Here is a 13850-nt window from a genome sequence, read left to right as displayed (position 1 = left end):
GACTTGTATCCGTGCACTTAATAAAAAGAGCAGAATCATAACTGCTAGAAACAAAGCCAAGAGACGAGATCACAATAAGGAATTTCTCAAACCAAGCATGGGGTGCTTGTTTGAGACCATATAATGCTTTCTTAAGCTTACAAACATATCCAGAGTCATGTGAAATACAAAGAAGAGGTGTCATATAAACTTCTTCTTGAAGATCTCCATTCAAGAAGGCATTTTTAACATGAAGCTAAGAAATATGCCACTGACTAATCAAAGCTATGACAATAAGAGTACGAATAGTGGTCATTTTTGCAACCGGGGCAAATTTCTCCTTATGGTCCATACCATACAGTTGAGAGTATCTTTTTACAACTAACCTAGCTTTGTATCACTCAATATACCCATCAGAATTAGTCTTGATCTTATACACATAATGACAACTAACAACACTCTTACCAAGAGGTAGAGAAACCAGATCCCAAGTATTTGTCTTATGTAAAGCAGAAAGTTCCTCATCCATAGCTTGCTGCCAAAACGGATTAAGAATTGCCTCTTTATAGGAAGAGGGCCCAAAGTGACAATGAATAGAAGCTAAAAAAGAAGTAAATGATGAAGAATAACAAGAATAAGCAAAATTTGGTAGTTTTGTGGACTTATGAATACGGATGGACTAAAGTGGAGGTGGATCCACAATCTCAGATGAAGCTTGAGGGGCAGTAGATGAGAATGGAGCTTCAGGTGTGCCAGAGAGTAAAGTACGAGTGCATACAGAGTTATGAGTACAAATTGATGGAACATGTGGAAAGGTATCATTATCAGAATCCTTAGAAAAGGGATCTATACGAATAAGATCAGATTTAGTCAGGCTACAAGTAGTGGATGGAATAGAAAAGAAAGGTATATGCTCAAGGAAGACAACATGACAAGACACATATATTTTCTGAGTTATTGGATCAAAACAACGATACCCCCTTTTACCTTCACTATAACCCAGAAAGACACAAATAGTGGATTGAGAGGATAGCTTATTGCGTTCTACATGAGGATGAAGAACGAAACAAGTACAACCAAAGACTCTAAATGAGGAATAATCAAGGACATACCCATATAACTTTTCAAAAGGAGATAAACCCGAACTATGAGAAGATGAAATTGTATTAATCAAACTTACAGTAGTAAGAACATCTTCTCCCCAAAACTTATTAGGAACAAAAGCAGACAACAAAAGAGAACAAGTAGTTTTGACAACACCATTTTGCTTAGGAGTATCTATACATGAAGTTTGGTGGATGGTTCCATCTAAGGCAAGCAATCGGCAAAATTTATTAGAGGTGTATTCCTCACCCAAATCACACCTAAAGCATTTGATCACAACACAATGTTGAGTTTTGATAAGAGCTCGAAAAGCTGCAAATATCTCAAAGAATTCAAAACGATGTTTCATTAAATAAATCCAACAATAACGAGTATGATCATCAATAAAAGAGACATAATATCGAGACCTTTCTTTTTTTTGGCGCGCAATTTCTGTCTGTAAAACCATTGGCAATTTTTTTTTACCGACTGTGTTAGCGACGGAATTAGGTATTACCGATGAAAGGAAAGCCGACAGACTGTTTTCGTCGGTAATTTTATTACCAATGAACTATGAATCACACACCGACGAAATATGTCCATCGGTAAAACTGTGAAATCTTGTAGTGAGAGAATAAGATTATGAATTTAAAATTCATATTCACAACATCTTTTACTCATTAAATTATATGTTATATGTGTGTTTATTGTGAATAGCCTCCACCTACATCAAGTCCTGACAGCTTTTTTGATAATAATTGATAGATTTTAATATTTTATTGATATAGCTAGATTACCATTGAAAACTAGCTATTGAAAACTAAAGTGAAGGGGTACAAAGGTGATACAAAGAAGAAAAGAATAGAGTAAAATCCAAAACTTATACATAAACCATTACTTAGAAACTGAAATGTGAACAAAATATTAATTTTTAAACTAAAATGTAAAAACCATAAAAAAGGATAAAAGTTGCAAAAAATAAAACTTGAGGGACCAAAATTCTTCAAAACACGCCTAAGCTACAATGAAAAAAAGAAAAAGAAAAGGAGGCTACCTTCAATACCGTATCAAATGGCATGATTTTCCACGTACAGTAGTCTCTGAAATTTTATTTCCTCTAGTGATTATATGTATAGGCTTGAATTAACATCAATTTCAATACCGGCTTGCTTGATTTAATGCCAATAGTCTTCCATATAAAAAGAAAGGAAAAGATATGTGAATAACCATATTACCTTGCAATCCTTCTAAGCAAGAACGTGCTCTTGCAGCCTCTGAAATTCTCGTTGAATTCGTGCCTCGCGCACTGCTACCTTCACATAGAGGCAGTGAAATGGGCATGTCTCCAGGAAACATTCACACATTAACTAGAACCCTAAATTGCTAGTCTAGCTGTATAGCTTAAATTGCTAGTCAAGCCGTCTAGTTTAAGCAGCACATATACGGTAAGGAGAACGGTTTCGGACTCAGGATTGTTGGGGTTCTAACAGAAACTAGTTATCAGGTTTCGAACACATAGCAGAATCCATTTAACTAAATCTGGCTTACCACATGAATCGTTGCAGCATTTGAGTACTCTTAAAATAATAAAATAAATAAATAATTTAATCAATTCTTAAATAACTAAGTACTCTAATTTGAATTTCTGAAATCAACATATATTTTAGTATTCTTAGTTTCTTTTAATTATTAAATATCAACTCTAATTTTTCACAATATATTTTTTTCTCAGCTGACATCCACCGAGATGCAACAATAATTACTGGTAGTTACTCTTAAAATAATAAAATAAATAAATAATTTAATCAATTCTTAAATAATTAGTCGAGTCTCCACTGTGCCTCTTCGTTTCTAATTGTGTATATTATATCTTGCATAATATCCAATTGTTCAATGTATCATTCTATCAAGTTTTATAATCAAATTGATATAATTATCTATATTGAAAACAAGACCAAGTCACGAGGGAAGTTTTTATGGTTACCATGGATAAGTGTGTGCAAAGACACGTGTAATCACACACACACACACACATATATCTTAGGAGAAATAAATATATGAATTGTATCAATATATTTGTTATTAATATAAATTAGCTTTAAATCAAATTAATATATATATATATATATATATATATTGCATATTTTGTTTTTTACAAAGTATAACAATCATTAAACTATATCAATTGTTTAATAAGCAGTGTTAGAATTTGTAATAAATAGGGGGCTGGCCCAACTGGCCCATTAAAAATCAAGCCAGGCACAAGGACTTGATAACAAAGGTCAGCATAAGTGGGGGCACTTATGAATCTCCTTATAAATCTCAATAAAATCATTTCTAAAATGTTTAATAAGTTAACAAATAAAAAAAATTTAATGTTAAAAAAAAATCCTTAGGCCCTATCTATTTTTTACTGCAAGATGAGTAAAAAACATTTCAATTTAACTTTTTTCATGAGACAAAATCATAAAATTTCACACCAAAAACAATGTTTTTGATCATCCAAAGTGGCCAACTAACAATTTTTTTTTTAGTTTTCAACAACTTTCTCTGAAAACTGAAATGTGAATAAAAAATAATTTTTTGAAGTAAAATGTAAAAGCCTGGGGTCAAATGGATAAAAGTTGCAAAAATTAGAACTTGAGGGCCAAAATACTTCAAAACACACCTTACCTACAATGAAAAAGAGAGAGAGAGACTGGATTTTTGTTTTAGAGTCAATTTTGGTATCCATCAACTTAATTTTAGAATTTTTTTTTTGACATTATCATAAACTCATACAAATTAAGTTAAGCAAAATAAATTATTAAATCAAATCCCAAAAAAACTCGATATGAAAAGATCAAAATGAAAAACAATTTAAGTGACCGAAAAAATATTTAAATGACTAAAACAAAGAAGAAAGCAATATGTGAACGCACCATTGTTCTTAATAGCTTTGTAGCGTTGACTCATTAAGTAAGATTGCAATCGAACTCGTCAATGGCTGCATCGCAACCCCATTTTTTCTCCTTCCTTTCTTGTATGATTGGGCATACTTTTCAAAAATCACCATTGACACATATAATTATACCCTTTGAACTAATCTTAGAAGAAATTTCTCTGAAATTTTATTTCCTCCGGTAATTATATGTATAGGCTTGAGTTAACATCAATTTCAATACCTGCTTGCTTGATTTAATGCCAACAATTAAACAAAAGCAGATAAATAAAAAAAGTAAATTACATGTGTTTTTAATTAAATTCTGTAGCAAAATAAGCAAGCACAGGCATAATTTTTTGATTTGGAGAATGGATATGTTCCAGCTTCACACTGTTAAGTAAGAACTAAATATTTGCAAAAACATTCCAAAAAAAAATTCACATAAAAACCAACTTTGAGATTCCATAATCACTTTCATAGTTTCCCATAAACCCCAGCAGCTGTACAAAGAGTTCTCCAATGGAACCTTATTTCAAACTTGTAGTAGTAGACGACGATGAAGTTGCCAAGGTAAAGGACGATGTAGCTCCAGCAAACACGTGCACTAACAAAACGAACTCCTTGGACAAAGAGGACCTGTCATGCACCCAGCTGCAGCTCCTGGTATAAAATGAACCATTAGTCTTCAATATAAAAAGAAAGGAAAAGATATGTGAATAACCATATTACCTTGCAATCCTTCTAAGCAAGAACGTGCTCTCGCAGCCTCTGAAATTCTCGTTGAATTCGTGCCTTGCGCAGTGCTACCTTCACACAGAGCCAGTCCCATGATTCATCCAAGAACAGGAAATAGGCATGTCTCCAGGAACGTTTTAGCAGTAAAGCACCTGAAACTCCCCAAAACAATACACTAAAACCAATTCCCATAGCAGTACAAAACCATTTCATGAATTCATCAGCGACGACTTCTTTGCCTCGGTTGTCATCATTAGCAGGTGGACTTTGATTCGTCTCATCTCCAGGGCATTTCCGTAAGAGCGGCTGCCCGCACAATGCAAGGTTACCTGTAAATTGTGAAGCATTAAAGCCTTGCAGCTGAGTGCTTAACGGAATCCTCCCCGACAAGTGATTGTTGGAGAGGTTCAAGAAAGCCAGAAAATTTAGATCAGCCATTGTGATAGGAATCACTCCTGATAATTGGTTTCCTGACAAATCAAGTGATTCCAACTGTTTCAACTGCCCAATCTTTTGAGGGATTTCTCCACTCAAATTATTTCCGGATAAATTCAGTGCAAGCAACATTAAGAGTCCTGTTATTTCTTCTGGAATTTCACCTACTAATTTATTTCTTGCAAAATTAATGATCCTCAAAAGTCCTAGTGTGCTTCGATAATCATCCGCTCTTCCTTTCCATCCAACCCTGATCTCATTCTGATATTCAACATATCTGGAAGGGCTCCCGTAAGTGTTAGACCTGTCAAGGCTCCCGCAAGTGGTATACCTGTCAAGGCTCCCGAAGATTTGAGACATGCTTCCGTCAGTGTTAGACATGTAAGAGCTCCCGTAAGTGGTAGACCTGTCAGGGCTCCCGAAGATGGTAGACCTGTCAGGGCTCCTGAAGATTTTAGACATGCTCCCGTCAGTGTTAGACATGTAACGGCTCCCGTCAGTGTTACACCTGCAAGGGCTCCTGAAGATTTTAGACATGTAAGGGCTTCCGTAAGTGGGCCTCCCGTAAGACCTACTAAGAACAGCATTATTTGCAAGGGAATATTCTGGCTCTCTTTTTTGAACCATGGAAGTGAGGTTATTAAGGCACTTTGGAATGATTCCTGAGATATTGTTTAGAGATAGGTCCAAGATCAGAATATTTGATAGGTGACAAAGATTTGGCGGTATGCTTCCACTAAATCCATTAGATTGTAGGGAAAGGATTTTCAGAGATGGCATGCTTTCTCCTATCCAACCTGGTATTTCTCCTCGCAACTTATTTGAGCTCAGGTCTAAAAATACTAGAGAACTACAATTCCTCAAAGACAAAGGTAATTCTCCAACAAAGCTATTATTATGCAAACTCAAAGTTTGAAGTTTGAGCATTGATCCAATGGAGCTGGGAATTTTACCTGAAAAGTTGTTGCTGGCCAAATTCAGAATACCTAGACTTGTGAAATTCATTAAACAATCAGGAATCCATCCCGTCAACAGGTTATTTGAGAGGTCAAGGCCACCCAAGATACCACTTCCAGTATTACATGGAAAAGAAGCTGGACCAGAAAACTTATTGTTAGAGAGAAACAGGGCTGATGTGGTATCTGATGAAAAAAGTGGTAATGGGCCCTCAAACTGATTGAAACTCAAATCTATGTGTTGGAGATTGGAATATTTTGATGAGAAATCTGGCAAAAATCCACTCATCTTGTTGTGAGAAAGGTCTAACAATTGCAAGTTGGAATTGGACAAGTTCCAAAACCAATCAGGGATTGTATCTGAAATTCCAGTGTTCGAGATATCCAGATTCACGAAATTATTTTGATTTCGAAGCCATTGAGGGAAAGGAGGACCCAAATTACAAGACGAAAGAAATATGTCATCTAATTGAAAAGTGGGAGCCCAATTAGACTCAAATTTCAAAGCTAGGGAGTTATCAGATAAATCCAATACCGTTAATTTGGAGAGATTTGAAAAGTGAGCTTCAGACATCACACCTTTTAGGGAATTCCCTCCAACATGCAATTTCTCGAGCTGAAATAGGCTTCCAATACTTTCAGAAACATTCCCATCTAATCGATTGTTACTGATCCCCAACTCTCTCAATGATGAAAGCATCGCAACATCCGTAAGTGATCCAATGAGTTGGTTGTCATTCAAGTACAACAAAACAAGTTCAGAACGTTGACTAAATCGTTCTGGTAAAGATCCATTCAGTTGATTCCAAGAGAGATTCAGCTCTCTCATGAAAGTGAATCTTGTGATGTCAGGCAATGAACCATGAAGCTGATTTCTGTCTAGTTGTAGAATTTCTAGCGAGTTCTCCACGCATCCAAACAACTGAGACAGCTTTCCAGTGAGATTGTTTTCGCTTATATACAGTTTATTTAAACTGCACATCTGCCCAAATGAACTCAAATCGCCTTGTAATTGGTTAGAGGATAGATTAAGGGTCCTAAGAGAAGTCATGTTCTTGAAAGCATCTGGAATTGAACCTTGTAAATGGTTATGTGAGAGGTCAAGATCAACAAGGCTGTTACCGAAGTTGGCCAACCAATAGAATATTGAAGACGTAAGCTGGTTATCAGAGAAATCAACGATAGCAAGAGATTCAGAGGGGTTTGCAAGAGAAAGAGATGGAGAACCGATAATTGAAAGGCTACAATGTCTTAACAACAATTCATGTAAGCGAGGGAGCTTGTTAGGCACTTGCAGCCAGTCAATCGTCTGACTAAGGTTAAAGCCACTCAGATCAAGATGAGTAACATGACCAGTTAGATTGTTGCATCGAACTCCTCTCCATTTGCAGCAATCCCTCTTCTCTTCTTCACTTCCCCAGGTTGAAAGAAGACCAAAGTCATCAATAAGGTCTTCTTTAAACTTGAGAAGGGCCTGTCTCTCCCTCTCTATGCACCCGAAAGTTGCCCCTTTCACTCCAGAAATGAACCCAGGTGCAAGTTTCATGAGCAACAGAAGCACAATAAGCACATAAAGAAGATGAAACAACTTGTCGTGCTTTATCAGCAGCATGATCACAAAAAAAAGTAATAATAATAATATCGAAGTGGGTATGGGAGTAATAATTGAGAGCAATGAGAATTTGGCGGGTAATTTAACTTTGAATATCCATTCACTTCACAACTGCTCTATATGTAATATTAAATCTCTTTGGACGTTTACTGATAGAGTGTTTAAAAAGAAAGATGCCTAAGCTTCCACGTGAAGTGCAAGTCTTGGTCAATGGAAATTATTAAGAGCATCAAGTCTTGGTCAAGGTCATCAATAGCCCACACGTTCTGTCTTTCCTTTCTTTGCACCGTTGTGATTTAAAAATATTTAAAAAAATAATTTTTTTAAAATTAATTATATGTTTTTAAATAATTTTGATATGTTAATATTAAAAAAAAATTAATAAATTTTTAAACAAAAAGTACTACCTAGTTACTTTTATGATAGATATTCTATTCTCCATCAACTTATATTATGGAGGGGGATATTATAGTCATCTCGATTTTTTTATAATTTGGAAGCTAAATCTATTACTCGGGTTTTTCTTGTCTATTTTTTTTATTAACGTGAGTATTCAGGTTAGGTTGTGCATATCTCGACTAATCTCATGGATCTTGAAGTTAACGACTATGTAAGCCTCCAGTGGTTCTAAGGTTTGTGAGATTCGAACCGATGACCTCTAAAAAGCAAACCTAAGGTCTAACTAGTTGAACTACTTTATTTCTTTTTAATTGTATTTGTTATGTATGTTGTTTAAGCATAAATATAAATTCAGCACATATAGTAAGGAGGAAAACGTTAAGCAATTACAAACTTCATATTAAAAACACTCAGTTTTATTGAAAATTTAAAAAAATAAAAAAAAATCCAAAAAAACAAAAAAAAATTTTGTTTTCAAGCAAATGACCAAATCCTAAAGGCTTTTTTTTTATGCATATTTTCTAAAAGATAAAATAACATTTTATTATGTTTTAAAAATACAAAATGTATATTGTAACTAGTTTATGATTATCTATTAGGATTAGACTAAAATACCAAAAATCTCACAACAATTAATTTGTTTAATTCGTATCCAGAGTGTTAGGATTTAGTTGTAGACTTTAATATTTAGGGTATAAAACTATATTTTTGAAGTATACCTTCAAGTGTTAAAGATACAAAATAGAAAATAAATGTAATGTTAAATTTGAGTTTTAGAATGACTAGGATTTAACCAATAAGGTAGAGACTTCCTCGCGAAAGGAGAATTGCTTTAAATCTTACATGAGACCAACTGATAGAAACATAACCTACAAAAACAATAAACAAACAATACAGCTTATCTTAGGTATGATGTACTGTGGGTGACATGTCTTTTTTTTGCACAACTAGTCCCCTTAATCAGGCTCTCACATACCATATATTTTCTAGTGACCATAATACTAAGTGACGACTCCTTCAAATAATAACTTTATGATTAAATCCTATACCTCTTCAATTTCAAGTAGTAGATTCATCATTTGACATCGTGCACGTCACGACACACGAGTTTCTTAAGATAAGAGGGACTTCATGGTGGTTGTTTGGAGTTTTAATGTTGCATGAAAAACCAAATCTAAGCCAGCAAAGCCATAGCTAACCCAATTTGATTTCGGGTTTTTGGCTATTTTTTGGATATTTAGAGTTGATAGAATAGTTTTTTGATGTTATAAAGGTGTTGGTTATGTGTTTTTTAGTGTAAATGGCTGAAAAATGGGTTTTGTGGAAAAAAAATATCTTTGCCCTATTTTTTCAACTACCGTAATGGTGATGGAAATCCAGGTTTGTAGACGACACATTGTTTGACATGTTGCTCGTTGTTTTTTTTCAAAAAATTGAGAAGGACTTTTAAAAAATTAAAATAAGCCTAGGCTCGTCAGCACTTTTGAACTCTTTATTACAAGCCTGGGCTCTTGGCCCTCCTTGTTTTTTTTTTTTTTTAAAAGAGTTGGATATAAATTTAAAGGGAAAAACTTATTAAACTTGGTTGAGCTTATGGTCGACTGATAGTTTTGACGAGTTAAGAACAACATTGAGGTTATTATTTTTTAAATATTGCTTTTTTTTACTGATATTTATTTTTAATATTTATTTTTAATATTTTTTTAATTAATATCCCTCACATGTGATTTTTTTCTTATTTAAATTTTTTTAAAAGATTATTTTTTAAAGGTGTTGTGCGTATTTAATTTTTAAAAAGATTATTCTGATTAATCTATAAATTTTTTTCATTTTTTGTACTAAAGAACTTTATTTTTCAAAGTTAAAAATTTTTATTTTCAGTTAATATATAGTTTTAAAACGTGTAGCCTTGCATAGTATTTTTCATTTTTATTTTATTTAATCAATTTAATATATGTGCTTGTTTTGAATATCATTTGATTTAATAAAAAAATATTTTTAATAAATAAATTAAATAAACATAACTGCATAAATATATTCTCTTGCAAAATTAAATGTTTTGATATGTATCTAGCCCTTAATTTTTCTAATTTTATTTTTAAATATTAATAATATTTTATTATTATTTATTAACATATATAATTTTTAATTTATTTAATTACATGTATTTATCAACTTTTCAATTTACACTTAGAAACTTTTTCTATGCAAAGATACATTGAAAAACTGCATGTATAATTATTTCTTTCGACATTTACTTCCAAGTCATCAGTGTGTTTAAAAAAAAAGCCTTCCCGAAATGAAATTATTAAGAGCTTCAAGTCGTCTTGGTCAATGTCGTCAATAGCCCACACGTTTTCCCATTCCTTTATTTGATAGACATTCTCTGCCGCGTCAACTTATGGTCTTGATGGAGACATTATAGCCATCTCTGTCTTTTTTTAATTCATTTTCTATGGAAGCTGAATCTATTACTTGGATTTTTCTTGTCCCACTTTGTTAATTTCTTTTTAATTGCATTTATTGTTTCCATCTGCGAAACACTTTCAATTGCTAGTCTAGCCGTATAGTTTAAGCAGCACATATACAGCTAGCAAGGAGAACGTTCAAGTTTTTTGCTTCATATGAACGGGTTCGGACTCAGGATTGTTGGGGTTCTAACAGAAACTAGTTATCAGGTTTCGAACACATAGCAGAATCCTTAGATCGATGGAAACTGTAATTATTCCCAACATGATTTTTTTGGCAGGCTTCTCCTACCTGCGCAGAGTGAATCCATTTATCTAAATCTGTTTTCAACTCGCCAGATACATCTTTCATTGGTTATCCTTTGGTATAATGCTCACCAGACACCAAATTCTTGACTCAGCAATAGGATGTGTACCTTACCCTCAGCCTCAAACGGTCTCGGGCTGGAGCTTTCTTTGAGACGAAACGGAATTAAAAAAAAGAATCCAAATAACTGTTAATGGCTGCACAAGTGATAGCCATATCTATGTCAAGAAGACCTCACTAGTTATTTTCAGTGATATAAATGTTTCCGGATCTATTCAAAACACTATCAAGTTTCAAGACACAGAGTATGTACAACTACATGCTTGTAGCAAGAAAAAATGAATTAAGATTGAGAACCAGTTGATATAAATAACTCAAAACACATTAAGCTCGCCTTTTACTCAAACGCCATGAATTAGGTTCGTGGTATCTATCGTAGAGAGGTATGCGTTCGTGACGCTTTCGCTTGCTCATTTTTGTAGGATCTGATACTTTAAAGAACCTGGGAGCTAGTTCCGCAAGCCATTTGGGATCTATAACCGTGACCTCGCGCATATACTCTTTTGTAGTCATTACAGCTCATGGTAGATGACCCAGTCTGGTTCTCTGGAAAGGAGCACTGCTGGGATGGATATAAAAAAGTCTTCCTGAATGGAAATTATTAAGAGCTTCAAGTCTTGGTCTAGCCGAATCAGTGCCCCTTTCTTTCGACATTTTCGTCAATGTCAATAGCCCACACGTTTTCCCATTCCTTTATTTGATAGACATTCTCTGCCGCGTCAACTTATGGTCTTTTGTAGTCATTACCAGCTCATGGTAGATGACCCAGTCTGGTTGTCTCGGGAAAGGAGCACTTCTGGGGTGGATATAACTGGCTGGTTCTCAACCAAAGTCCGATAACCCTCATGTGGGTCCTTTCTAGCTGCATGGAAAAAGAATCCAGCTGTAATCGCTTTCATTATCTTGTATATCAGGACAAACACAACAGCAGATATGCAATGAACAGGCTTTTCATGCAAATGCTCAACCACAACCATATTAGCCAAGGCCAAATATCATTGTTCTTAATCATGCACAAGTCTCAGAAAACTCAATTTGGAAGCTTTGACCCTCGCATTCTCTCTTTTTTTCTTCATTTTCTAGGTGCCCAAACGAGGGTTTAGTAAAGAATTTTTTTTTTGTTTTTGATTTTGTTCTTCTGGGTCCTTTAGATCTTGAACTGCAAGGAAGAAAGTTTAGAATTTTTGAGATGGTTGTTCATGAATGTTTGTTCCTGGAAGTGTTAGTGTTATTGTTTGTTGTTTTTGGAATAAATTGTTGGTGCTTGAATGGATCGCGGCTCTTAGAAGGACATACAAAATATTGTTTGTGGGTTTTTATTAGTTAATGTGAATAGTCTTGGTTTTGTTTTTCTTCAATAGAAATAAAGCGTGTTTTAGATTAGGGAAGTTCAGTTCTGTTTATTTTACGTTAGTGATTAATGTTTGTGTATGCATTCAGAGTTAGACTTTTTCGGTTATCAAGTAGTAGGGGCCAGTGATGTGACAAAATATTTGCTACTCTTGATGGGTTTCAAGGAATCCATTTGATGTTAGTTTCCACCAAGATCTCTGAGCCCATGAATCCTTTTGGTTTCAAATTATTTTCTTGGGAGTTTTTATTGGCTGGTAAAATGAGATGTTGTAACGTGTTTGCTGACCCTGGCATCAGTGGTTATCAATTATGCTTTGGTGTCAAATGTACCCTGCTAGAGCATTACCTACTAATTTCTGTGTTTGGAGTAGGTTATAGTTCAGTGAAAATGTGTATTCCATTGTATTTGTTGTCTTTTTTAAGTAAGGTCTCCAAGTGTTTTTGGTTTTAATTCTGCTTTTTTTTTTTATTAACGCAGATCATTGATGTTCTTCATCCTGGCTGAGCCAAGGTTTCTAAGGTATATCCTCAGTCTTGTGTTACTTCTCGAAATTTTTTGTGCTTTATTTTTCTGAGCATTATCTGTTTCATCCATGGTTTTTGAAAAAAATATTTGCATATTATATGAGGATTTGGAACGATTCGCCATTATTTTCATAACGGGGCTGTATTGGACAATTAACTGTGATATGGTTCTGATCTAGGAATGACATACCTTACACCTTGAGTTTTTTAAGGTTATTCGCATTGACCATTTTTTATTATAAAAGTTGACTTTTGAGTGACTGATGCACCTGGTTTTGTTGTTTACCTTGCACTTGTTCTGTTATGAAGGCAGAGCTGAAGGAGAAGCTGGCAAATTTGTATGAGGTGAAGGACCCCAATACAATCCTAAGCATCTTCGCGTACCTTTCCCTCAGCCTCAAACGGTCTCGGACTAGAGCTTTCTTCGAGTCAAAAAATAAAAAAAATAAAAAACTCCAAGTGATTTTACCAAATAATTGTTATTTTCAATCTTAAATTGATCCAAATAATTGTTAATGGCTGCACAAGTGATAGCCATATCTATGTCAAGAAGACCTCACTTGTTATTTTCAGGGGTATAAATGTTTCCGGAGCTTTTCAAAACATTACAAGTTTCAAGACAGAGTATGCACAACTACATGTTTGTAGCAAGAAGAAATGAAATCTCCTGAGTCCAAACCCAATTCTTATCAGTCATATGATCCAACGCCCATTCTTTTAACAGCCTCGATAAAATCTCATTTTTTATACATTTTCTTTTTTAAAAAGGGACTGATATCCAGATTTTAAAAAATCAAATATGATTAAGTCTATTTTTAACAATTTCAATGAAATTTCCTTTTTTTAGCGGAGCGTGTGATCACTTTAGAGGGTTTTGTTGTTAATTTATTTGAATTAATCATGCCTGTTTAGTTATTTTTTTATTAACTAATTTACTTTCTTTATAATCATTTAATTTTCACCCCAAACTATCAGACTCAACACCTACATTTTCTGGAGATGATGCAGACAACAC

General features: G+C 34.2%; 1 protein-coding gene, 1 long non-coding RNA gene and 1 other non-coding gene across 6 annotated transcripts; 2 read left to right on the top strand and 1 right to left on the bottom strand.

The window, feature by feature from the left end:
- Window positions 1-4252: 4252 nt before the first annotated feature.
- On the bottom strand, window positions 4253-7831 carry LOC133675687 (receptor-like protein EIX2). Of its 4 annotated transcripts, none has more exons than XM_062097140.1 (4): window positions 6109-7825; window positions 5487-5675; window positions 4715-5049; window positions 4253-4645 (listed from the first exon to the last, which is right to left on the bottom strand). In XM_062097140.1, exons 1-3 carry the CDS (start codon window positions 7721-7723, stop codon window positions 4727-4729), a joined length of 2127 nt encoding a protein of 708 aa, XP_061953124.1. In that variant the 5' UTR covers window positions 7724-7825; the 3' UTR covers window positions 4253-4645; window positions 4715-4726. The 4 variants fall into 4 exon arrangements, with proteins under 4 accessions (XP_061953124.1, XP_061953125.1, XP_061953126.1 ...); XM_062097141.1 differs by having other exon boundaries at window positions 5487-5663; XM_062097142.1 differs by lacking the exon at window positions 4253-4645 and having other exon boundaries at window positions 4914-5049; window positions 5487-6249; window positions 6691-7831.
- A 3841-nt stretch (window positions 7832-11672) lies between these two features.
- On the top strand, window positions 11673-13457 carry LOC133675695 (uncharacterized). Its single transcript, XR_009835456.1, has 2 exons — window positions 11673-12830; window positions 13145-13457. It is a non-coding gene; the product is annotated as an uncharacterized LOC133675695 (long non-coding RNA).
- Window positions 12429-12515, top strand: LOC133676372 (small nucleolar RNA SNORD24). Its single transcript, XR_009835585.1, has one exon. It is a non-coding gene; the product is annotated as a small nucleolar RNA SNORD24 (small nucleolar RNA).
- Window positions 13458-13850: the final 393 nt, after the last annotated feature.

Source organism: Populus nigra, chromosome 16 (assembly GCF_951802175.1).
Source record: "Populus nigra chromosome 16, ddPopNigr1.1, whole genome shotgun sequence".
In the NCBI taxonomy this organism is placed as follows: domain Eukaryota; kingdom Viridiplantae; phylum Streptophyta; class Magnoliopsida; order Malpighiales; family Salicaceae; genus Populus; species Populus nigra.
Note: the sequence above shows the minus strand (reverse complement) of the source record. Positions and strands in the feature narration are given on the sequence as shown.